At 45.4% G+C, this 25580-nt stretch overlaps 1 protein-coding gene across 2 annotated transcripts; it reads left to right on the plus strand.

The window, feature by feature from the left end:
- Positions 1-265: 265 nt before the first annotated feature.
- Positions 266-20160, plus strand: DNAJC27 (DnaJ heat shock protein family (Hsp40) member C27). Of its 2 annotated transcripts, none has more exons than XM_084901464.1 (7): positions 266-526; positions 6907-6989; positions 10069-10138; positions 12004-12168; positions 12678-12800; positions 15541-15701; positions 19694-20160. In XM_084901464.1, exons 1-7 carry the CDS (start codon positions 449-451, stop codon positions 19824-19826), a joined length of 813 nt encoding a protein of 270 aa, XP_084757590.1. In that variant the 5' UTR covers positions 266-448; the 3' UTR covers positions 19827-20160. The 2 variants fall into 2 exon arrangements, with proteins under 2 accessions (XP_084757590.1, XP_084757589.1); XM_084901463.1 differs by having other exon boundaries at positions 267-535.
- Positions 20161-25580: the final 5420 nt, after the last annotated feature.

Here is a 25580-nt window from a genome sequence, read left to right on the forward strand (position 1 = left end):
ACAATTCCGAATGGACCATGGTCTACTCAGAATATTGGCTTGCTGAGCCTTGAAATAGGTAATCCATCATCCCCGATGCTTCCCAGGGGAGGATCTGCCGTAAAAAGGCCACTCGGCATCGAATGCCCGCGTCCTGGAGCCTCTGGGCACAGAGCCGCCCACTCCGAGCCGCCCGGACGGCCCCTCGCTGGACCCCGCCGACCGGGTCACCACAACTTTATTTCCAGGGCCTGGCGGTGACGTCACGCCTCCCCTGCCTAGCATCGCGAGACTTTTACCCCGCAACCGCCTGTGCCCGCTGCCGCGGTGCAGCCGGCGGGGATGGCGAGCCCCGGAGCCCGGGCGGGTACGACAGCCGCGGCGCCGCCATTGGCTGAGGAGGCCTGAGAGCCGGGCCGGCGTGTGACAAGGAGAGGCCGAGGCGAGTGGCCCCGGGAGAGCCGAGGCCATGGACGCCAGCCTGCCGAAGCGGAAGGAGCCCGGCAAGTCCCTGCGCATCAAAGTCATCTCCATGGGCAACGCCGAGGTGGGCAAAGTGAGTACCGGGCTGGGGGGCGGGGCCTCCGCGGCGGAGCGGCGTGCCGATTGGCTGGGAGGGCGGCCACTCCGCAGCCCGAGGCCCAGCCCCCGCCCCGCCCCTGAGCGGGCCGGGGTCTCTGTTCCCGGGCCGGGGCGCCGGGAGGAAGACTCTCCTGACCTGTTTGACCTCTGGGTTGTCCCCGTGCCCCATCGACGTCACCCTTCCTGAGGAGGTGTCTTCTGTGGCTCTTCACCCTCGACTGTGCCCCAAAGAGAGGAAGGAGGCCTCGACCCCAACGTCAGGCCGGCTGCTTAGGCACCCTGTCTGCGTTCTGGGGGACCCATCCGGGCTGAGGGGTGCGGAGTGGAAGTTTAGTCACCCAGGCAGTGCTTGGAGGCCGGAGGGACCTGGCTGGGGTGCAGGGAGGACGGGGGACGCGGAGAGGGTTTCTCTGCAGACCTGGAGCCCAGAATCAGCATGTCAGTCCTAAGGAAGCATCACGGATGCGGACATGTTTCACGGGGGACGAGTCGCAGGGGGCCTCTAGGAGCCTGTTGCCTTTAAAAAAGAAAAAAATAAAAAATATATATATATTATTAATTTTTAAAATATACATTTTTTTTTTTCACAGAGAGGAAGGGAAAGGGATAGAGAGCTAGAAACATCGATGAGAATCATCGATCATCTGCCTCCTGCACACTCCCTACTGGGGATTGGCCCGCAACCAAGGTACATGCCCTTGACTGGAATCGAACCCAGGACCCTTCAGTCCGCAGGCTGACGCTCTATCCACTGAGCCAAACCAGTCAGAGCTGCCCTTTTTATTTTATTTTTTTATTTTTATTTTTTTGTTTTTTGGTGGTGTCACCACATCTGATCTCTCAAAGAAGCCTTTGTTCCACTGCCTTTTTCTTTCCTCAGTCTCCCGATATCAGCTAATCCCTCTTCTATTGTATGGGGGGGATGGAGGGTGAGAGGTGGCCCAGGTCTTCCCCCAAAATGGCTCCTAAGACTGCCTCGCCTTCGCCCAAATTGCCTCTCCTTCAGGGTAATGGAAGCTGTGTAGTAAGAATCTCTCGAAGTCATCACATTAGTGACAGAGACAGGATTAGAACCTGGGTCCTTACCCCGCACTGCAAAGCTCTCAATGAGGGCATACTGTCAGAATCAGCTGGGAGCAGGCTCTCCACCAATGGTTAATGAGATGCGTAAGCCAGCGCCTTGTACATACAATTAATGCTCATTCAATGTATATCAGTGTCTTTCCTTTCCGTTTAGCAGCATTCTACTGTTTATGTATCTATGGATACATGTAAGTACTAACACAGCATTCACTGAAAGGCAACATTTTCTGAACATCAGCTATGTGCCAGGCCTTGAAAATAAAAGAATAAAATGCCTTTTGAAGGTTAGGTACCAAATTGGAAAATTGGCACGCATCCCTTTTGTAACTTTACTGTGCTTAATGGTGCTACATTAGAAATAGCCCCAAATTCCCAATGTCATTTATTAGACAGTACAATTAGGTAAGAGAAAGAAATAAAACATGAAGTACTGGAAAGAAGGCAATATTATTATTTGCTAATGGTATGATTATTTATCTAGAAACCCAAAGAAAATTAACTGAAAAGCTATTAGAAACAATAAGAAAATCCAATAAGGAAAAACTAATATACAAAAATTAATAGCTTTACTACATAAAAGTATAAGTGTTTGGAATACATAACTGAAAAACTATTTTATTTTACAATAAGAAATTAAATTAAAGTGCCTACGTTTAAAATTGAGAAGAACTAGGTAGGATCTGTATGAAGAAATATTTCATATTCTGCAAAGGGACATAAAATTACCTAGCCAAATGGAAAGATACTTCTTCTTAATTAGAATCATTCAGTATTATAAAAATGTTAATTCTTTAAATTAATACACAAATATAATTCAATTCCAGTTATATTACCAGTAAGATTTTCCTTCAGAACATAATGAAAGGTACTAAAGTCCTTATGTAAAATGAAACATGAAAATAACTAAGAAAATTGTGAAAAAACAAATGAGAGGAGACTAACACTACCAGATATTAAAACACCTTTTAAAGTTACCAAGATTTTCCTATAGATACTGAAAAAGAAATATAGAGACATTAGTGGAATAGAATGGAGTTCAGAAATAAACCCAAACATATGAGGAAATTCAGTTTACAACAAACATAATGAAATCATGGGGATATAGAGGCCATTGAATAAGTACTATTGGAATAATTACCTACTATTTGGGAGTAGAGTAGATTCCTATTGCATTCCTTTCTCAGAAATAAATTTTAGGTGAATAAAAGATTTAAATGTAACACATCCCCCCCCCCCCCCCAATTGTAAAAGTAGTACTCATTTTGAAGAATTTGGGAAATGTAGGAATATACAAATAAATATAAGTTAAACATTAAGGAATGCTCTAGTAAATAATCCTTGGATCAAAAAGCAATTCAAAACAAATAACAAAATAATTATAAAGCAGTAAAAATGAATAAAATCAATACTATAACCTTCAAGACAAAATTAAATCTGTTGTCAAAGGGGAAAATGCATTATTTTATTTCTATAGAAGAGATAAAAACTAAAGGAATTTAATGGTTGTCCAACTTGGTTGGTATATTAAAAACCATGAAAGTGTACACTTTTTAAAAAATATATATATATTTTATTGATCTTTTACAGAGAGGAAGAGAGAGGGATAGAGAGTTAGAAACATCGATGAGAGAGAATCATCGATCAGCTGCCTCTTGCACACCCCCTACTGGGGATGTGCCCACAACCAAGGGTACATGCCCCTGACCGGAATCGAACCCGGGACCTTTCAGTTCGCAGGCCGAAGCTCTATCCACTGAGCCAAACCGGTTTCGGCGGAAGTGTACACTTTAAAAATGTGAATTTTTGCCAAAACCGGTTTGGCTCAGTGGATAGAGCGTCGGCCTGAGGACAGAAAGGTCCCAGGTTCGATTCCGGTCAGGGGCATGTACCTTGGTTACAGGCACATCCCCAGTGGGGAATGTGCAGGAGGCAGCTGATCGATGATTCTCTCTCATCGATGTTTCTGGCTTTCTATCCCTCTCTCTTCCTCTCTGTAAAAAATCAATAAAATATATTTTAAAAATAAAAATGAATTTTATGGGATGGTATATCTCAAATTTTAAAAATCTAATGGAATTTATTCCTTGATATATTAGGAAAAGGACACAATATAAACCAAAAGAGAGAGGGAATTCTCTGGAATGACTAATAAAGTGCCTAAAATCTGTTTAAGAAAAAATAGAGAAAGCAAAAAGTTACAAGATTTGTATTGAAACGGAGAGTCACATACTAGAAGAGATTTAAAGAATGATTAGAGAATGCTACCTACAGTTCTATGGGAACACATTTGAAAATGTAAAGGAAATGGAGGATTTCCTAGCAAAATATAAATTACCAAAGTTGACTCAAAAAGAAGTAGAAAGCCCAACTGCCCAGTTACCCCAGAAGAAATTAAGAGATTTATCATTGCCCAGATGGTGTAGCTCAGTGGTTGAACGTTGACCTATGAACCACGTGGTCACAGTTTGATTCCCAGTCAGGGCACATGCCAGGTTGCAGGCTCCATCCCCAGTGTAGGGCATGCAGAAGGTAGCCAATCAGTGATTCTCTTTCATCGTTGATGTGTCTCTCTCTCTTTCCCTCTCTTTTTCTCTCTGTAACCAATAAAAATATGTTTTAAAAAATGAAATAAATAAAGCAAAGAGATTTTCCATTTAAAAAGCTATCAGGCTCATAAATAAGCCTTATTTAAGTTTTAAATAACATTATTTCAGTTTCTTAAGTTATTCCAAGGAAAGAAAAATATGAATAGGACTCAAATTTATTATAGGAAGTCATGGAAACTTAAATAGCAAAAATTGATATAGTGTTAAAAAAAAAACGATATACCAATTTTACATAGACATAGAGATGCATAATTTAAAAATATCAACAGAATTCAACAATAAAGCAAATAATTCACTGTTATTAAGGGTTTATTATATGAATACAAACGGCTTAATATCAAGATGTCAACTCCATAATTTGTTGTCAACTGATTACTGGAGAAAATATTTCCAGTACTGTAAAAAATATTTGATATAATAAGTCAATTCTAGTAAACACTTTATGATAAAACAATATTTATTATCAATCGCCAGCAAACATACCAAATGGTAAAATGTTAAGGCAACTTCCATTAAAAATAGGTACAAAAAGGATACTTACTATTTTTCTTTTATTACTCAGCATTGTTTTTTAGAGGTTCTAGAGATGAAATAAGAAAAAATGAGATTTTGTGCCTGGAATCCATGCTCCTGTCTCTCCCTCTTCCTCTGAAATCAATAAAGATATATCAATAAAAAAATAAATAAAATAAAAACAGGGTGCTGTTGTTACTGTCTTACTAGGGTGCTGTTCTCAGAATGTTCACAAGAGGACACTATTGTACTTAATCTCTTACTTGGTGCTGTTCTCAGAATGTCCACAAGGGGGCACTCACACTTAATCCCTTATTAGGGTGCTGTTCTCAGAAAGTCCCAGAGAAGGCAAGATTGCACCTAATCCCTTACCAGGGTAAGTTTATTAAGTCCCTTTTATAGTAATTGTCCTTTTAATTAGATTGAGGATCATCAGGAAAGTATTTAAGTAGAACAAACTCCATTATCAGCACTTCAAGTAAATTATGTTTCATAAGTGCTAAGGATTATTATTAATATAAAAGTCATTTTAAATTGGTTTTTCATTGGCACTGATCTAATTTTGCAAAAGATAAAAAGAAGTAAAATACTGGTGCATGCCCTTACATAGTTTACTGTTTAGTTGAAGAGATAAAGTAAATATACACATGTGAAAAGGTAACTAACACTACAAGGCAGTGTATGACTAATGGCAATGCATAGGATTTGTGTGTGTGTGTGTGTGTGTGTGTGTGTGTGTGTGTGTGTGTAATAGTGAGTATGTGAAGTGCTAGGGGAGTTCAGATGCAGACAAGATCTCTTATAACCTGAGTGCCGAGTTCGAGCTGGACCTTAAAGGATAACTAAGATTTGAAAAGACAAGGGAAAGTTTATCCCAAGTAGAAGGAAAAGTAATGACAAAAGTCAGGAAGTCAGGTCCTGGAAGTTTTGCAGAAATGGAGAGTTCATATAGAAGGGTTTAGAGCACATGTGTCAAACACAAGGCCCGCGGGCCAAATCCAGCTCGCCAGGCCTTGCAATGTGGCCCGCACCGCGCTGTCATCACTGCACTCCGCTGTCAGTTTATGACATTGTCAGTTTATGACTGTTCAGTAAACCATTCGGCCCGCGATTTAGGCTGGATTTTAGATTTTGGCCCCTTCTCTGATTGAGTTCGACACCCCTAGTTTAGACAGAGAAGACAGATTAGGGTCAGGTTACCGAGGACCTGAATAACAGACAAAGGAATTTGGATTTTGAAGTCTTGGCAATGAAAAGCTTTCTGAGTTGAAATAATGTTAGAGGTGTGCAGTGTTGGCTGAAGTTGGGAGGAAAGGAGCCAGAAAGATGGAGAAGTTCATACAGTGTCTAGTACACCATGACCTAAACCAGAGAGGGACTGATGGCACTTGGAATGCAGAGAGAGATGGAAGGAACATTCACAAGATTTAGAAAGGCTCAGAATCAGACACGACTTTAACCTTTTGATCCTCTGTGATTGGGAAAATGGTAGCAATATTAATAGAAGTACATTGTCAGCAAGATGCGCTATTTTACTTGAGTTTGAGGTAACAGCAGGACATCTGAGTAGAAACTAGTCTAGCAGATATTTGGAAATGGGGATCTAGTCTTGGGAGGGAGGTCAAGGCTAGACTTAGATATTTTGTTGTTATTGTTAAAAGTGGAGGAGATCTTGCCTGGCTGGCATGGTTTGGTGGTTGAGTGTCAGCCTGTGAACCAGGAGGCCATGGTTCAATTCCGGTCAGGGCACATGCCCAGGTTTCGGGCTTAATCCCCAGTGTGGGCTGTGCAGAAGGCAAGCAGTGATTGTCTCTCATCAGTGATGTTTCTATTTCTCTCTCCCTCTCCCTTCCTCTCTGAAAAAAAAAAAAAAAAAAAAAAAAAGAGATCTTCAAAGAAAAGAGTGCAAGGATTAATAACTAAACTAAAAGCATAAGCATATTTGATATTAAGGGGAGAATATGAAATAATTTTTCTTTAAAATCTTCACTTTTAGCATTTGTTTCAGTTATTTTATACTTTTGCCTTTAAAAATGCTTTCTTATAGTGATGAATAAAGACACCAAGCATGTGAAGAAATGTGTTTATTTTGTGTATGTTCTCAGAGGCTATTTACTAAAAGCATGTATTTTCACCTTTTTAGAGCTGTATTATCAAGCGATACTGTGAGAAAAGATTTGTGTCGAAATACCTTGCAACAATTGGAATTGACTATGGAGTCACAAAGTGAGTATATTGTAAATTACATAGAAATCCAGAACCCTCTCAAATGCTCTGTCTGGAGAGAGATGCTGGGGTCAGTTGGGGCAGAGTAGGAATGAGAGCGTGCAGATGCGCAGAGCTCGCCTCCCTCAGCACTATCAGGTGTGCATTCCTCCCCGAGCACATCCTGTCCTGCAAGCCTTGCCAGGGGCGGGACCTGCCTGGGAGCAGGTCAGCATGGAGCCTAATGGCAGGTGTCACTTTCCAGGAAACGTGTTTCTGTAGAAGGAGGGCCTATTAGCAGGTGTGTTTTTAGAGCATTTTGAAATAGCCTCTCTAAAAAGTCTAAATATTATGTGAACATTTTTTTATCAGAGAACTTGATTGGTGATCTTCAGAGCCTATTGGACTTGAGAAGAGAAATGATCGAGGAAGAGTGAAATTGGCTATAATTGAGGGTTTATTTGGAGGTGGATCGAGAGTGGATTGCATACCCATATTTGATATTAAGGGGAGACGACAAAATAATTTTGGAGAGGAAGCATTACATTATGGGAAATAATGCTGCCAAATAGAATTGAGGTAGACAGCACCCCCTAAAGGTGGAATCTCTGGCACCTGCTATTCTGGCCCCAATTTCCCTTTTCTCCCCTCCCCCCATCTCTCATTACATTCCTTTACTCCTTCACTCTCCATCACTGAGCTGCCATCATGCTGTCCTATCGGGGCCAGTGTTCACCCTGCACCTGACATGGCCCTTCCCCTCATCTCTCCACCTGTCTGTCCCTGGAAGGTGTGAAATACTCCTGTCCCCGAGGCCTTCTGAACACCTCCATCAGTCAGGACTAAACTCTCTGCTGTTTATGGTACTTACCATAAGTCACTTTGTGTTGTTATTATGATTTGTGTATATTTAATGTCTCCCGCTAGATTGTAAACGCTGTGAATAAGGGGCAGTAGTGTAAATGATCTCCAGGTGCTTGGCTCAGGGCTTGTACGTAGTAGATGCTCAATAAATATTTACTGTTAGGTAAGATGGATATATCTGAGTGGGAAGTTTGCCAGATTAGAATATTAGAGGAACCTTCAGAAAGGTAGATGGGGAGGGAGGGTGTATCTGTAGTGCAGGGCACAGGATTTCATCAGTGATGTGTGAGGGGATCCTGGTTTTGTTTTGGATCACATAAGTCACTAGTTTATTCGTCTAAGAAATGAGAAGCATCATATTATGCCACAGAGTGCTGGTCTATTCAACAGACTCTTCTGTTTGTGGCTGAAATGTTTTTGGAGAAGATGGTTATCCCTGATGAGTCAGGAGGATATAATTGACAGAAACCCAACTCGGTTGAACTCCAGCAAAAAAATAAAAAGGACGTCAGTTCACAGAATCCAAATGGAGCTGGGCCTCAGAGATGACGGGAACCAAATATAGCCAAGTCATCTCTCTCTTCCTCTCTCTACCTCTTTCTCTATTTATATACCTCTCTCTCTCTCTCTTCCTCTTGGCTTTGTCCACTCAGCTGCCAGCAGCTCTCAGGCTCACGCTGTCTACATTTTCCTTCTGGTGAGGGAATGAAACTAATATTCCAAGTTTAAAGATTGCAGGGAAGGTTTGGCCATCAGGTAGGACAGACGCCTTTCCAGCTCCGTCAGCTGTGGGATCGCTGAGAACATCTGAACCACATTGGGAGGGGAGGGGGAAGAGGGGTACTCTTTGGCCATTACAATAACATGCCCATTCCATCTGTCCTGTTTTCATATGGTGAGCCTCAGACTTCCGTATTCTTAGGAATTGCCTGTGGAGTTGTCAGTGTGCAGACTCTTAGGCCGAGGTGTTGGTTCCCGGGTCTGGTTCTCACAGCCCTCCCCAGTCGGACGCAGTGGTCTTCGGGCGCAGCGTGGGGCAGCACTGCCCGGAGGTGATGCATTGCCGTCTTAAGGCAGATTTCTCTGGCTTCAGGTTAAATGGACCTCTGTGAGTGTGCGTGTGTGAGCACGCTTGTGTTACTGTCTGGCTTTATGTACTTCAGTCCATACCTTCTCAAATGCTCTCTCTCTAAGGTAAAATTTTCTAGTATAAATTATTATGCCAGGTCTTTTGTAGATGGTCTCAAACTCTTGTTTTGTTTTGCCTTGCTGTTCTCACGTTCTCTTTTATTAGATGGATTCTGATTTCACAAATGTGCTTCTTACTTGTGATGAGATATGGTAGAGAACTCAGCAGAGGGAATTCGATAAGATGAGGAGTGGTGGTTAGTTTGACTTAAATATACAAATACTAGACAACAACTGGGAAATAGGGAGCAGGTGCCGATGTCCTGGTTCTCCCCCTGCCCCTCCCTCATCCCCCTGCAGGGAGGGAGTCGTACCAATGCTAAGACTGAAATATTTACTTAAAAAAGACACCCCTTGGTTAATTTACTATTATAATCTCTATTCTTTAACCTCAGTGCAAATTATTTACAATGTTTTATTCATTCATTTTCCAGTAGTGATTTTTCTTAAGACTAGAAGCAAAAATGCTATAATGTTAACAGTAGTTAATTCTAATATAAATGGTTATTATTTCCCTTTTTGCTCTGTTCTCTATTTCCAACTTTCTGGAAAAAAAATTGACTATTGCTATTGCTCAAATGAAGATAACAAGAAAATTAAACAGGTATTGTTAATAATGTAATCATTGTTACTGTCCTGCATGGTAACCAAGTGTAACCAGTAGTAACTAAGATGTCTTACTAAGGGAAACAAAATATTTGTTTTCCTTCATCTTGCTTCTACTTGTCCCAAATCCCATAGTCAGAGCCGCCCTTTGTCAGTGATGGGGGGATGCGGGCCCTGGGGAGGTTGGAGGGAGTGAGTGCCTATGCCACGCAGCTCGGTGCTGTTAGAATAAGGAGCAGGGCTGCCTGCCAGGTGCTGGCTCCTGTGGCAGATGATCCGGGGTCGGGGAGAGGCAGCACTGAGAAGCTCTTTGAATGTTCACACACAGACACCTTTAAAACTTCCAGTGACAGATTTTACAAGTGACGAATAATGTTAATGTGAATGCAGAATCTATGACCTTCTATGGTTTGTGTTTTTTTTTTTCATGTGAACTTTTCAGGGTACAAGTCAGAGACAGAGAGATCAAAGTGAACATCTTTGACATGGCTGGACACCCCTTCTTCTATGAGGTAAGAGCGCCTTTTTGAGAAAACCTATGCCCACTGTCATCAGGGTTTAGCCAGTGATCCTGAATTACCTGAGACAGCCATCTCCAAACCATGTGTAACAGGAAGTGAGTTTAGCTGGTATAGGACCAGCTGTTAGAGGAGCTGCTTCTCACCTCATCGCGGTGCAGGGACGGTGACCAGGGCCAGCCCCGCACCGGCTGGGCCCGGGCTGGGCTTCCTCCTTTCGGCCCGAACAGTCCTCCGGGCTCGGTTTCTGAGGAGAACTCTGCTGTCGTCTGACACGTTTTTCCCCAGAAGAGAGGCGTCACTTTCCTCTGGCTGCTCTCATGGCTTCCCCTTCGTCTTTCGTTTCAGAGGTGGAATTGTGATGTGTTGGCATGGATTCTTTGCTCTTTCCGTTTGGGGTTTGCTCAGCTTCTTGAATCTGTAGGTTTATGTCTCTTGCCACATTTGAGGGGTTTTTAGCCATTATTTCTTTGAGCGCCTTTTCAGTCCCACCCTATTTCTCCTCCCTGGGACTCTCATCTTTTGTAGTGCCCCGGGTCCCCCTGAGGCTCTATTCTGTTTGCTTGTTGTTTGTTTGTTTCTCTCTCTGTTGTGTAGGTTGCCTAATTTTATTGTCTCCCTTCTAGTTCTCTGATTCTCTCCACTGTCCCCTCCATTTGTCGTTGAGCTCAATTTCTAAGCTTTTTCATTTTGTTACTGTGTTTCTCAGGGATTTATTTTTCTGAAGTCTCTACCCAGCCTTTGCCCGAGGGGGGCGGGGAGTGGAGAGGCAGAATCTTTTGAGGTGCTAGCGGAAGTGAGTGGTTATTGTCTAAAGTTTCTCTGTTTCGTGAGGCTTCCCCTCGCCTGGTCTTCTGTCTACAGAGAGCGGTTCGGTAGGGCTTTTGTGTGTGGTGTTTCCAGGCGGACTCCCTCAGCTCCCTGTCTTGCCTGCATGCGGCACAGGAAGCCCAGGGAACTCACATTGTCCGTCCCCAGCCAGAGGTCCTGGCTTGTCTGCCTCCTTCTCTCCACCTCCCGAGACTTCTGATGTGTTTTCTGTGTGGTGCCCAGGCTCTCCTTGTACTTACAGGAAGAATAGGGAAAAGCCATCTCTCCATTTTCTGGGAGGGAGGGAGGGAGGGAGGGAGGAAAAGAGAGAGAGGAAGGGAGGGGAGGGGGGGTAGGAAGCTATTGCACATGGCGGTGCTCTGCCTTCGTCACCTCGTTTACTCTCCATAAACCCTGGGGAGTGAGGAGGGTGTCCCCATTTTGCAGATGAGGAAACTGAGACTCGAGAGGTTAGGGCCTGCCCCTGGTCGCACCATAGTCAGTGTGAGCAGGTGTGGCTCTGAGTGCGGCTCTGCGGCTGCTGCTCAGCTCCAGGCCTCAGAGAGACCTGCCGCCCGGGAAAGCCGGCTGCGGATGGGTTGTCTAGATGGCTCTGCCTCTTCTATCATAGTATCTGTGTCATTTTTGCCGTAAGTTCTTATTCATTGTTCACTCAGCTCCCATGTTCTTCCTGAGAAGAACGTGACATAATTGTGTTATTTTAAGGTCTGACAACCACACGTCATGGTTGTCCCCTCTGGGAGCGGAGCTGGAGGTGAGGAGGGGAGGCAGAGCCACTGTTTCCTCCCCAGGCCGTCTGCTAGCGGATTGTTTATTGTGTTACTTTGGTTTTGTAAAACGTTCCCTGAAGTGAAGGCCAGCAGGCCAGCAGATATTGAGATACAACAGCAGATACGATGAACACACAAACTTTGCAAACTTTATGATTCTCTTCTTTTGAAACAACCCGGTGTGGGTTTTACCTTTTCCTATAAAACCCGAAGCCCTCCGCCTGCCGGTTCCAGCTCTGTGCATCCTCTTCTCTGCAGGTGCGGAACGAGTTCTACAAGGACACGCAGGGCGTGCTGCTGGTCTACGACGTGGGGCAGAAGGATTCCTTTGAGGCCCTGGACACATGGCTGGCGGAAATGAAGCAAGACCTTGGGCCTCACGGGAACATGGAAAACGTGGTCTTCGTAGTGTGTGCCAACAAGGTAATGCTTTGGAATGGCACGCTCAGCTTCCTAGGTTTATTGTGGGAGGAGTGCAGCTCTGAGTTTGGGGGAACAAAAAAGGAAAGAAAAAATCCTTTCTGGTAATATAGGAATCAACAACTTTTCAAAACATAAGTCCCTAACACAAGAACAACCAAACAACAGCTGTTTTACCCGTTTTTGTGTCTGGTGACAGCAGGAGAGGCGGATGCCAATGGTCACACACCGATCTGATTGGAGGAGGGTGGTGATTAGGTGAAGAGTGTCCGTGGAAAGCAGACCCGGCCCCCGGACCCCTGGGTGTGGGTGTGGCAGGCTGGGGAGCCAGCAGCAGTGCCCTCTAGGGATACTCGGGAGTACGCTAATAGGCCCCACTCAGCCAGTCATCCTCTTGTCCCTTTGGGTCCTGGGCATTCGATGTGCGAGACCGGGTTCATTTAAGAATAGTATTTGCTTAGTGAGGGCTGACAGACCTCACTGGCCATCTTTGGCCCTCGTTGCCATTTCAGATTGACTGCACCAAGCACCGCTGTGTGGATGAAAGTGAAGGGCGTCTTTGGGCCGAAAGCAAAGGGTTCCTGTACTTTGAAACTTCAGCACAAACCGGAGAGGGAATTAATGAGATGTTCCAGGTAACCCAGCATTTTGTTGTTTTAAAATTTGTGTCGAAACTGCCCTTGCCAAATTTTATTTTAAATTATGAGAAGCAAAACAGCAATTTCTCATTTGAATAAGCTCTTTCTTTTCAGAAGCTGGTGAGAAAAAGAGAAAGAATCTATATTAATAAAAGGGTAATAAGCTAATTAGGGCGGATGTCTTCTGGGCATCCATCTGGATAAAGCCACAGTGGCTGTGAGGCCCGGGGCTCAGGCAGCCATGAGCCCTGGTAGCTGTGAGGCATGGGGCTCAGTCTCACAGTTGCCACAGCTGGCAGTGGCAGCAGCAGTGGGATGATGGGGACAGCGCCTTCCCCTGATCAGCCTGGTCACCTCCTGCAGAGGGAGGCCAGGCTGCAGCTTAGGCCCACTCCCCCGGGCCTAAGCTGTCAGTAGGAAATCCCTAAAGGCTCCCAGACTGTGAGAGGAGGCAGGCCAGGCTGAGGGAGCCCCCCCTGCCCCGCCCCATGCGCCAATTTTCATGCACTGGGTCTCTAGTATGAATATGAATATGATATGTATGTGTGATATCTGTCTACTGTCTATTTTAGACCAGACCTAGCTGATCATCAGAGTTACTTGAGGAAATTCTTCAAAATACTGATTGCTGGGTTCCAGGCCTATTGGAAGCTTAATGTTGTGATAGAGCCAGAAATCTATATTTTGAAAAAGCTTTCTAGGTGATTCTGATGATTATCAAGTTTAACAGCAGCTATTTTACACTTACCTCAGTGGGACAGAGACTTTTTTCCCAAATTACCTTTGCTTACATTTGTGTGCAGAATTGGCTTGCCATGCTAAGATCATCCTGTGTCATGGCCATGTGCAGCTGTTACACATCCAGCCAGTCACACACAAAAACAGGTCTCGCCAATCACGTGGGCAATAGAAGGATGCATTCACTGTGCAAGCTGAATAGACAGCCACTTTTTTAAAATTTCCTGATCTTGAATAATTTTAAGGGGAGGAGGCTGTTCAAATACTTAAGTGATAAAGTCAAGTCAACTCTTAATGACAGATCCATTTGGAAGTAAGTGGTGGCATAAATAATGCATTTTTTTCTTATGACTACATCTGATATTTTGGGCATTTTTAGCATTTTAAGTAATGTAGCTATACTATAGAGAGTTGTTCTTAATTATTGAGTGGGATCTTACTTAATCTTTTATGCAGAATTTTCTCCTCACAAGTGTCACCCCTCCTCTTGGAAGACAGGTTCCATCCTCACTGTCAGGCTAAATTGGGCACCAGTAGCTTCTATTTCCAGATCAAATAAGGCTGTGTTGGCTTGCCACGATTCTCCTCTTGTGAAACAGCCCTATGTGGGTTTGTACCTATACAGTATATGTGCAGCAATAATACTCAGCCATTTGAATGGTGTTTTACAGTTCTAGAGGGTTTACATATGTCATCACTTTTAAGACTCTCAACAATGTACGGCAATTATCACTCTTATTTCTCAGATATGAGAGCGCCCAAGAGGAGTAGTGATTTGGCGGAGAGTCATAGATAATATCTGGGGGCTAAATCAGCACGTTATGTTTGTTAATTCTTTCTCTTTGGTCTCTAGTGTGTCTCCTGAGACGTTAGCACCCATTCTTACTCTTACTCGGTTGTGTACAATGTCTTTTTCCCCCCTCCAGTTACTTTCTTTAAAAAAATTAAAATTGGTTTCAGAGAGGAAGAGAGAGGGAGAAAGAGAGATAGAAACATCAATGATGAGAGAGAATCACTGATTGGATTGAGCCCACAACTCAGGTATGTGCCCCAACCAGGAATTGAACCGTGACCTCCTGGTTCATAGGTCAACACTCAGCCACTGAACCACTCTGGTCAGGCTCTCCTCCAGTTACTTTGAAGAGTTTCTCTTCCTCATTGATTCTCAGTAGTTGTGCTGTGTGCCTAGGTGTGGTTCTCTTTAAATTTATCCTACCAAGGGCTTGTTGAGCTTCTTGGATTGATGTGCAGTATTTTTCAGGAAATTTGGGGAGATTTTTAAAATATATATTTTTATTGATTTCAGAGAATAAGGGAGAAAGAGAGATAGAAACATCAATGATGATAAGAATCATTGATGGCTGCCTCCCTCACGCCCGCCCTCTACTGGGGATCAAGCCTGCAACCCAGGCATGTGCCCTTGACTGGAATCAAACCTGGGACCCTTTTGTCTGCAAGCCAACGCTCTATCCACTGAGCCAAACTGGCTAGGGCTGGGGAGATTTTTTTAAAACCTTTATATTATGCCCTATTGTCCCTCCTTTTCTTTTTATTCTCCCTCCTGTTTTGGGGGGGTCGGGGGGGGAGACTCCAGCTATTATACATAGTAGATCATTTGATTTTTATCCCACAATTCTTTAGGCTATGTTTATTTTTATTCCACTTTTTTCTCTATTTTTTAGATTGCATAATCTCTATTGCTCTGACTTCAACCTGCTGTTGAATCCACTGAGGGAATTTTTCAATTCAACACTCTTCAGTTCTGGAATTTGCATTTGATTCTTTTGGGTGGTTCCCAATTGTCTGCTGAGATTCTCTCTCTTCACTCACCAACAGTATACTTTCCTTTACTTCTTTGATCTTATTTCCCTCTGAAATATTTACTGTATTATGAATTTTAAGAGTTACTGAAATATATTAAAACCCTTTAGTTAATGCTTAAAAGGAATTCCTATTTTCACAAAATCAGTTCTACTGTGGGATGTGTTTCCTTTTGCAGACCTTTTATGCATCCATAGTTGACTTATGTGAAAATGGCGGGAAACGTCCTATCCCAAATAGCAGTGCTGGTTTCACCAAAGAACAGGCAGACACCGTTCGCAGAATTCGGAATTGTAAAGACAGTTGGGACATGTTGGGAGTCAAACCTGGAGCCTCAAGGTAAGCAGTGCTCTGTGATGTTAGTGCTGAGCTCTGTGATAGAGAACGGCTTCGTTGTCAAAATCACAGGCACGAAATACCTCCTCACAGTTGTCAAGAAATATAGAGGTGTGTGGAAATGTATCCAACGACTCAATAACACTCCCTCACTGAGTCAGAAACAGCTTGTTTCTTTGGTACTCAGGCGGTAGCAGCTGCCTGAGGTGGAAGCTGTAGTTTGTATGCAGAAATGCTTTTCGGAATCGTACGCTCTGCTCTTGTGGAATTAAGAGCCTTGAAGCTAATGAACTTTAAAAAATACCTTACAAAAGAGAACTCTTAAATTATGGAGTTTTAGAAGAGGAAAAATGTTAGCAATCAACTTGTCCAAACATTTCATTTTATAGCTGGGAAAACTGGGACTTAGTGAGACTAAATACATTCAGTAACCTCAGGAGTTAGTGGCAGAATTGGTTCTTGACCCTGAACACACCATGTGTGCGTGAGTGCCCCCCCCCCCTTTCTCTCTCTCTCTTTTCCTCTCTCTCTCTCCCTCTTTCTCTTCCTTTCTCCCTCTCCCTCTCCTCCTCCCTCTCCCTACCCCCCCACCTTCTGTGTGTGCGTATGTGTCTTTCTTCACATCTGTGCGTATTTATGTTACTGTATTTTAGCCAAAAGAATTATTTGGGAGAAAAAGAAATATAATCACTACTCTGTTGCTGTGCAAGAATAAATCATTGTTCAGTATGGTCATATAACTTTTTCTTTTTTTCCCATTGTTCAGTTTGGTCATAGAACTTTTACCCCCGTTTTAATGAAATGTAATTCACATGCAGGATTGTATAGTTTAATGTGAAGCAGTGACCACAAGTTTAGTTACTATCCATCATCTCATACAGAAGAGAAAAAAAAGTGTTTTTCATTGTAATGAGAACTCTTGGGATCTACTCTCTTAAGAACTGTCCAAGTTTGCATCACTTTTTACTATAGAATACTGTCACTGTGCATATTCTAATTATAAGAATCCTCACATCTTTTGATTTTGCACCCTCGCTTTTCTCTCCATAGTTCTCCCTTTCTACTTATTCACCTTGACCCCACCCACACCCACACCCGCACACCAGCACACCTTGAAGTTGTCTTGTCAGCGTCAATAGTGTTAGCATCTCTTCTCCATTCTGGTCTCAGAGCGTATCTTTAGTCCAGAAGCAAAGAGGGGAGGGAGGAGGAAGGCAGTTATTGGTCACCTCGACTGTCCAGGCTTCTAAGCACAGATGCCCTCATGTACAGAGCACAGAGTTCACCAGGATCTTTTGTTTATTTTTTTTAAAATAAATCTTTATTGTTCATATTATTACAAAAGTTCCTCATTTTTCCCCCCCCTCCACCAGGTTCCCACCCCACCCTCTGCCCTTTCCCCGCCCCCCCCCCCCAATTGTCCTCATCACTGGGATCTTTTAAATGTACTTTAAGGTTTCCATGTCTCATTCTAAATTCTTCCATTTCATCCTCAAGGGATATTGGCTCTAAAACTAAGAAACGATTGCTTACTAACTTAGAATAATGTTTATTACAGAAAAGTAAGCTTTGGTTTCTTATTTATTCACTCTGGTTAATTGGACTCTACTAACATTTACAGGATCTCCTTAAGTTCCGTGCCCTTTGCCAGTAGAAACATGTCCCGTTCTTACCTTTGCTTTTCTGGAGAGAGCAAACTAATTTTGTATGGTATTGAGCACACTGAGGCAAAACCTACAAACATTTTTTTAAGTTATAGACAGTTTTAATGTTTGTTCAGTGCTAATTGTTTACTGTTCTTGAACTTGGAGAAAATCTTAATCTTCAGTAGAATTAATATATTTCTTACACACTTGACTCAGTCCTGTTTCTCCATAATTTTCCTTGAAAGCCTCCTCTGCTACCCAGAATTCTTTTTTAAAAGTCTTCACTGTTGAAAATTACATGTTTCCTTTTCCCCCCACTGACCTCTCCCAGCCCGCTCCCACACCCTAGCCCTGGCCCTCACTCCCCTACTGTCTGTGTCCAGAATTCCTCAAAGGCTCTCTTAGCGCAGGGGGCCAGGCCTCATACCAGTCCCCAGCGGACATGTTTCTTCGGGAAGCAGAGCAGAGAGGGGCTCCCCAGGACTCGCTCACAGGGAAGAGGGAGGGTGCCGAACCTGCTCAGAGACAGGGTCCTTCGGGGGAGATGTGATTCTTGGGAGCTGATGCTGAAACTATGTAGAAGAGCTCCATGAGAGATTAAAACAAGAATGCAGGGCTCCCCTAAGAGCAGAGAGCGGAAAAGCCGTAGGACGTGTGCTCAGGACACGGAGAACTTAACGTGGCCCTGAGACCTGTCTCTCCAAGCTGACAGACTTTCCATCACACCAAGAAGTCAAAGGCCGTTTCCCTAATTTACAGAGCCAAACGAGAAGTCCTTTGATAAAAAGCACAGGAGGAAAGCTAGGGCATTCAGAAAGCACGCTACCCAGCCTCAGGAGACAGCGGGAACCTGGATTACAAAAGGTGGGAAAGAAAGCCATCCATGGAGACAGAGCAGACTCCTTCCAGCAGTGACTGGGTTCTAGAAGCTTCTTAGAGGCCTGACACCTGAGCGTAAAGAAGAGCAGGGAGCCCAGCCAGTGTGGCTCAGTGGTGGAGCATCGACCTATGAACCAGGAGGTCACGGTTCGATTCCCGGTGAGAGCACATGCCCGGTTATGAGTTCAGTCCCCAATGGGGGGCTTGCAGGAGGCAGCCCATCAATTATTCTCTCTCATCATTGATGTTTCTATCTCTCTCTCCCTCTCCCTTCCTCTCTGAAATCAATAAAAAGTATATTAAAAAAAAAAAAAAAAGCAGGGAAGGTTACAGGACCAGATGGACTCCAGGCCCCGCCCTGACCGATTCCCGCTCATTGGGGAGCTCGGAAGCCTAAGATCCCTTCGGGGCTCCGCGGGTCTTATACTCCTCTCCTCTCTGGGAGATTGATCTCTCGTTTCTTCTTTATCTCCGGAGTTCACTGTACCTCTCAGGTGCTCCTTCCTGGCCATCGGTACCCCATCTACCCTGGGCCTCAGATTCCCCAGGAAACGACTCATTTTAGCCCCTTTTCCTGTAGCTTACCCCTCTGTGCATCTGGCTCCTCCCAGGCCACTCCCCCTCCTGGTCCACACGATCCCTTTCTCTTTCTGCACAGACAACGCGGCTACGCTATGCTCTCACCTGGGTTATGGCGGCACCCCGCCTGACCCCTAACCTCGAGAAGCGGCACTCCCACACCCTGTGCCATGGAGGCCTCCTCTTGCTGCTGATCCACATGTGTCAAACACAAGGCCCGTGGGCCAAATCCAGCCCGCCAGGCCTTGCAATGTGGCCCGCACCACGCTGTCATCACTGCACTCCGCTGTCAGTTTATGACATTGTCAGTTTATGACTGTTCAGTAAACCATTCGGCCCGTGATTTAGGCTGGATTTTAGATTTTGGCCCCTTCTCTGATTGAGTTCGACACCCCTATGCTGATCAGATCCCGCTGCCTGTTGTTCTGCCTCCGTGGCCTTTCACTTACTGACCCTCTCCCTGGCCTTCTGGTTCCTTGTCCTTCCCACAGCTTCCTCAGGGAACTACACGCCGGGCCACAGCCTGTGCCCAGCCTCCAGTTCTCTGCCAGTTGCCCGGTATTTCCCTCCCCCATGTTAGGTCACAACCCCCATTTTCAGAGCCCGCCCGGGGGCCTGCCCTGACCGCCACCCCTCCCCACCCTTATTGCTGTCAGACTCACTCAGCGCCACCAGGTGCCAAGTGCTGTTTTCATCTGATCATTCCTTTACCAAATGTTTTCTCAGCGTTTATGTACTCAGTTTCTACTGCATTTTTTTCTTAGTTGTATGTTTGCTAGTCCCATCTTTAAAAGGGGTGGTAGTTACCTGGGATGTGCTTACCGTTAGAGTCGTTACATTATTCAAGCAGCTAAAACGTAACTGTCACTAACGGAGCTCTGCCTTCCGCAGGGAGGAGGTGAACAAGGCGTACCGGAGGCTCGCCGTGCTGCTGCACCCCGACAAGTGCGTGGCGCCGGGCAGCGAGGACGCCTTCAAGGCGGTGGTGAACGCCCGCACGGCCGTCCTGAAAAGCATCAAGTAGGCTGTGCGGAGAGGCGCAGCACCGGCGTGGGCTTCCCTCCGAGACTCCCTGCTCCTTCCCTCCCGTGTGTGTCAGCCCCACGTCAGCCATCCGGCGCCTGCTGCCATTTCACAGGGAGCGAGGGAACCCACGCCTGCGCGGCGCTCTTCGCACATTCCAAGTTGACAGCAGATCCTCCCGCAGGCCCCTTGCCCAGGGGGGTCCACAGGTTTCTGGAGGGAGGACAGGAAGACCTTTCACCTTGTCTCTTTTTTATTAGTTCACCATCAGAAGAAAAACTAGCAGACAGTATCGAAACCCCTGGAAGTTGGTGTGACCTCACAAGCAAGTTGCTCCTTTTTTTTTTTTTTTTTTTGCAGATTGACCATCACATAAGATGGCTGCCCCCATTTCAAGTTGCTCCTTTTAGAATGAGTCCTTAGGTGGCCTCGTAGCCATCCATCTAAAATTAATGCACTCTTAGAGCCCCTTGGAAGTTTGTGAAACAGCGATGCGATTCTGAAGTAAGCAGCCTTTTTGACATTTAGTCTGTTCCCTTCTCTGACCACCAGGGGGAGAGATGAGCCAGTCCTAAGGGTAAAAGCGAGAGCAGCCACACTTCGGGGTAAACTGGCTGCTGCTAGTTGGGCCCCTGGATCTGAGGTCGCTCCCTGGCTGTGGAAATGGGTGCTGGTTGCTGTGGAGAGCATCATCAGCTGGGAATGAGGAGTCACACCCAAGACAAGGGTTTGCAGGGCACCCTGGATTGTGCATACACCGCCAGGGGCCCGCAGCCCGGCTCAGGCACATTGGATGCCTTAGCGGGGCCCCCATGTGAGGTTTATGCCTTTTTGGTTTCTGCATTATTTGCTGCAGACAAATACCGGTGGGAAAGGCAGGGGTGCTGCCCAACAAGCCAGGTTTCCTCAGTGTTAGCTCCTCTCGAGCCTCCTTGTTCTGTATACTACATCCGCCATCATTCCTCACCTCAGTCCCTGGCTAACTCCCACTGCCTCCCTTATAAGCTGGGCCTGGGTCTGGATGACCAGAGGCACGTGTGGGGGGTGAGATCTCAGGGAGATCTTAAAGCCTGAGTGGGATGAATTTTCTGAATAGTGATATTTTAAACCACAGATTATAAAAACTAACTGCACGGAGAAAACCCATTTCCCCATAGTCTCCGCTCGGTCTCCCAGGGATGGGTGATCAGGCCTGGCCTTTCTCTCAGGTGTGGCCCATCGCCTGTCACTCTCATGACGATGCTCATGTGTTGAGCTGTGACCGTGCTGCACTGACCGGGCTTTAAGGTACATAGGGCACTGCTTCCTGTGAGCTTCACCAGCTCTCCCATAGAGATGGCCGGGCAGCGTACCTACACTCAGGAGGAAGGCACTTCCATCCATTCACGCCCACTGCGGTCTGGGTTCTTGCCCTCCCAAAGCAGCTGCATTCCGTGGCTGCCCTGGGGCCGCAGGGAGCTTGTCAGGAAACCAGAGCATTGTTTTCTGGTAGGTTCTCATCTCATTTTTTCTGAATTGAGATCTGAGATACGATTTCTGGTGGGGTTTTCCTCTGGCCATTTGATTTTAACCAGTTCTGGGCCTGCAGGACTCCAACCCAAGGTTCTCTGGACCCGATAATGCTTAAGGCCGCAATCATGCCTACAGTATGAGCATCGCTCTGCTGGCTGCAGAACTGAGGAGTCGTGTGGTGAGGGATCACGCATGCCGTGTCAGCCCAAGGGGACCTGCCCACTCGCTGAGTGTGGGGCCCGGTATAAGCAGCTGGGGCCAGTCTTCATTCTGTCCTCCAGCCCTGGGTCGGCCACCTCACTCACCTGCAGTGAGAGCGTGCGTCTGGGGGTGGAGTGGGTGTTCTTTAGCCTTCCATCCGTACCCCTGGGTAGCGACTGGCTTGTTGAAATTCAGCCTGCTCCTGCTCTCAGGTCCTGGGACTCAGGTCCCAGCACCTTCGTTGTGAGTTAGTGTACACGGCCATGAGCTGCTTAACTTATAGCAAAGCAGGAGAGGAAGCCAGGATTTTCTGACTTCCATAATTCTTGAGTAGAATATTAGAAGATAATGAAGCATGAACAGCAATGAGAAGTGTTCTTAGTACTAATTTCATACAAACTTACAGACCTCTGTGCAGTAATTTCTTGGTGCAAATATGCCCTTTATAGTTCAATCTTAAAATTATTCAGTCAGAGCACATCAGTGAGAGTAATAGCAGAATAATTGCAATGGCTAAAAAAAATTTTCTAGAGAGAATTCAAAAAGGAATAAAAAGTTTGAACAGTTATTACTAAAGAAAAGCCGCTCCTTCCACATCTGAGTCACCAAAACTTGTTAGAAACCCCTGGAGGCATTTCAGACTCATCATCCAACCCACCCACACACTTAGCCTGCACCGCCTCTGCCCGCTGCCTCTCCTGCCGCCGCCATTAGAGTAAATTCTGGACCGTCAGCATTTCTGAGTCCCCGCTGGCATTTGCTGCTTCACATGAGCATGTCCTGGGCGTTGTCAGTCTTAACGGACTGTGCTGCTGCCCCACATAGCTGCTCTCATGCTGTAGCTCGCACCGTTCTTTAAGGCTCACATTTACCTCAGGAAACTTACCTTATGTTCTCAGCATTGAACTCTCAATGTTTTTTATACCCATAAACGAGTACCTACTTCACTGTTAGCCCCATGAGCCATAGACAAGCAGCTGAGTTTCTGAAAGAAAGCAGTGGGTGCAGCACGAAATGAGGTCGCCGCCCCTCGCAGACAGGGACAGTGTAGAGGGGTGAGGGGTTTCCGTTTCCGGTTGGAAGGGGTGAGCTGTTGCACACAGTGTGTGACAGTGACAGCTCGCTGGGTCTGCCTGTGATTTGGCAAAACTTTTGAAAACGAATTTAGCTGCAAAATATAGCTAACCGCCTTCCATTGCAAATTCTGCAAAGTGGAAAGAGGTTCGGACGTGGGATTGGGATTGAGCACAACTGTAAGATACACTGGATACTATTTGCACATTGGTTTTCCCATGAGACACCTCTGGAGAAGATGGCCGTTTAAACTGTGATGTGGGTGCATCCGCTTGTTGGAACAGGCAGTGCTGATGGCTGTGCAGTGAAGGCGGGGGGGGGGGGGGGGGGGGGGGGGGGTGACCTGGTGGAAATTGGACCGTTTGGGAGGCTTCCTGCATCGGTTGCCCTTTGACTGTGAATGCAGAGTCTCTAAACAGACCATTTGCTCTTACGAGGTAATTCACATTTGCTTTCTATTGAAATAACAAAGTGTAAAATCCAGCAGTTGTTTATGTCGTGTATAGAGAGTGTCCTATGTATTTAAGTTGTGTATTTTTATAAAGTAAAGCCAAATACCACACACCGCCCTGTGGCTGCACTGGTTTGTTGGGACGTGGGTCTTTCACGTTAAACAAGGGAGGCCAGAGCCAGTCTCCTTCCCCAGCGCCGAGGCCTTAGGTCAGCATCTGGCCGTGGTTCCCAGTTGGTAACATGGAAGGACTTTTTATTCATCAGCGTATCAGGCTTGTCCAACCTTATGAAGTTGTGATGAGGAGGTTTGATCTCTCAGGGAAAGATACTAATGTTATGCTTGCCTTTTTAGTTCAGATAAAACTGTTATCTCATTTTAATAACGAAGATCTTAGTAATTCAGTTAACTGCTCTCAGGACAACAAGGACCCAGACCCTGGGAAGCCTCGCAGGCCGGCCCGCAGGAGGCCGTCTGTCTGGGAGGGCTCCCAGCAGGGCTTTCGTTGTCCTTACGAAGGACATTTGCTCTCGTCTGGGCTGTTCGTCACTCCGTAGGGAACTGCTCACCTTCATAGCTGGCACGTCCTAAAGGGGGGCTGCCAGGTCCTCCTGTGCCCCACCCTCCCCATCCACAGAGACTGGCCCATGACATGGGCAGTGTCTCCCAAGCTCAACCAATTGGCCTCCCTCCCTGGGTCCTTCTAATTGGATCTATGAAAACACTTCCTCTCAGGAGAGGAAGACAGAGTCTGCTGATGTTGGCACCTTGGTTATAAGCGCATGGAAAAAACTTCAGAGAATGAGGCAGACATTCAGGAAGAGACAGTCCTGACAGCTAAGACTTTCCTTCCAGCCCACGGGGCCTTCTGAGCTGGTGCTTCTTCCAGCCCATCAGCCACCAGAGTCCCTCCAGCAAAGCCCACCTCCCGTTTCCTGCTTTGGCTCATCGGCGTTTGCCGTCGGTTCCTTGTAACTAAAGGATATTAGAAAAGAAAAGACACCCAGGACTGTAAGCAGGGACAAGAAGGCTGTGGGCTGCGGACTGGCGGGATATTTGACAGGTATATTATAAAACTTTATACACTAAATATATCCAAATACTCGCTTCTTGACCGGTCTTTGGCTAGTTTTTAAACCAATAATAACCATTTATAAACTGAAAAGAACTATTAGTTTAATTCATTTTGTTTCAAGGTCATTTTAAAATGCCACATTTTATCTAGCTTTTTAGTTAAATTCATTGCCCGGACACTTCTAATTCCTGCAATTTCTAATCAGATTTCATTGTCAAAACAGCCATCCGCCATGTATTTATTGAGCACCTTCTGTGCCCACCCTGTTCTAGGCACGTGGGCTGTAGCAGAGCGCAGGCCAAACAAAACCCCTGCCCTGTGGAGCTTATGTTATAGTTCCATTAATATTTTCTTTCACTTGTGGAGTTTTGAACAAATGTTCTTTTTTTCCTTTAGGTTTCTTTCTGAAGAGCACAGTTTGCATTTTTTTACTATTCGAAATATGCAGTTTTATAATCAATACTGGTTGCTGCTACATACAGATCATGTAGGCTGTTAAAATGCTGTATTAAATTTTTTGAGAACTTAACCATTTTCATTACAGAAAGCTATTTTTCCTGTTGGCCTGGAGGGTGTAGCTCTAAACTTGAGACCTTTCTGTGAGAACAGGACGAATCCCCACAGGACGCCTCGGCCAGGCAGATGCTGGTGAGGAAAGCACCTCGGCCGGGAAAGGGGTCAGGTTCAAGGACGGGTCAGCCTCCGCCAGGCACCGGGTTCCTTTGGCCTCCCCGGCAGGGACTCCGTTTCATGAAGGCTCCTAATGTTAGCTATCGGGGCAAGTATTGTGGTTTGTGTGGTGAGGCAACGAGCTGAGCTTCTTGTCGTGAGAAATGAACAAGACTTCAGGGGTAGGATCTGCCTAAAGGAAGGAAGAATAAGACGGGGCAGAAAGCTGGGGTACTGAGGATAATTGGAAAGACAGTGGAGACTATACAGCACTAGATTGTACACAATATTAGAAAGAAAACCAAAGAGAAGCTCCCAGTGACAGAACCAAAGGACTTCTATGAACATGGGTGTTTTTGATGTTACCATTTTACAGGTGAGAAAACTGAGTCTCAGGGTAAGTGGTTTGCTGAAGGCTACACAGGAAGCTATTCAAACCCAAACTTGCCCCAACTTCAGAACCCAGTTCCCAGCTTACACTATCAGCCTCAGGATTCACATTTTAAAATATTCTACTTCACACTCATAAGTAATGTTGTACCTGCTTGTACCATGTTATTCACATGAACATATTTAAGCTTGTATTTTTTTTTTTTTTAAGACCACGGAGGTACAATCTTCCTCATCAGTGACACAAGTTCAAATCCTACGTGAGCCCAAAACAAAGCTCTTTCTGGGATGTGCCCAAGCCAAGAGGGGCTTAATATGACAACTAACGATAACAATGTTAAAATATGGAATATAAGACGTTTGCACGTATTTAACAAGCTCTT

This window comes from Pipistrellus hanaki (genome assembly GCF_964339955.1).
Source record: "Pipistrellus hanaki genome assembly, chromosome: 12".
Taxonomy (NCBI): Eukaryota; Metazoa; Chordata; class Mammalia; order Chiroptera; family Vespertilionidae; genus Pipistrellus; species Pipistrellus hanaki.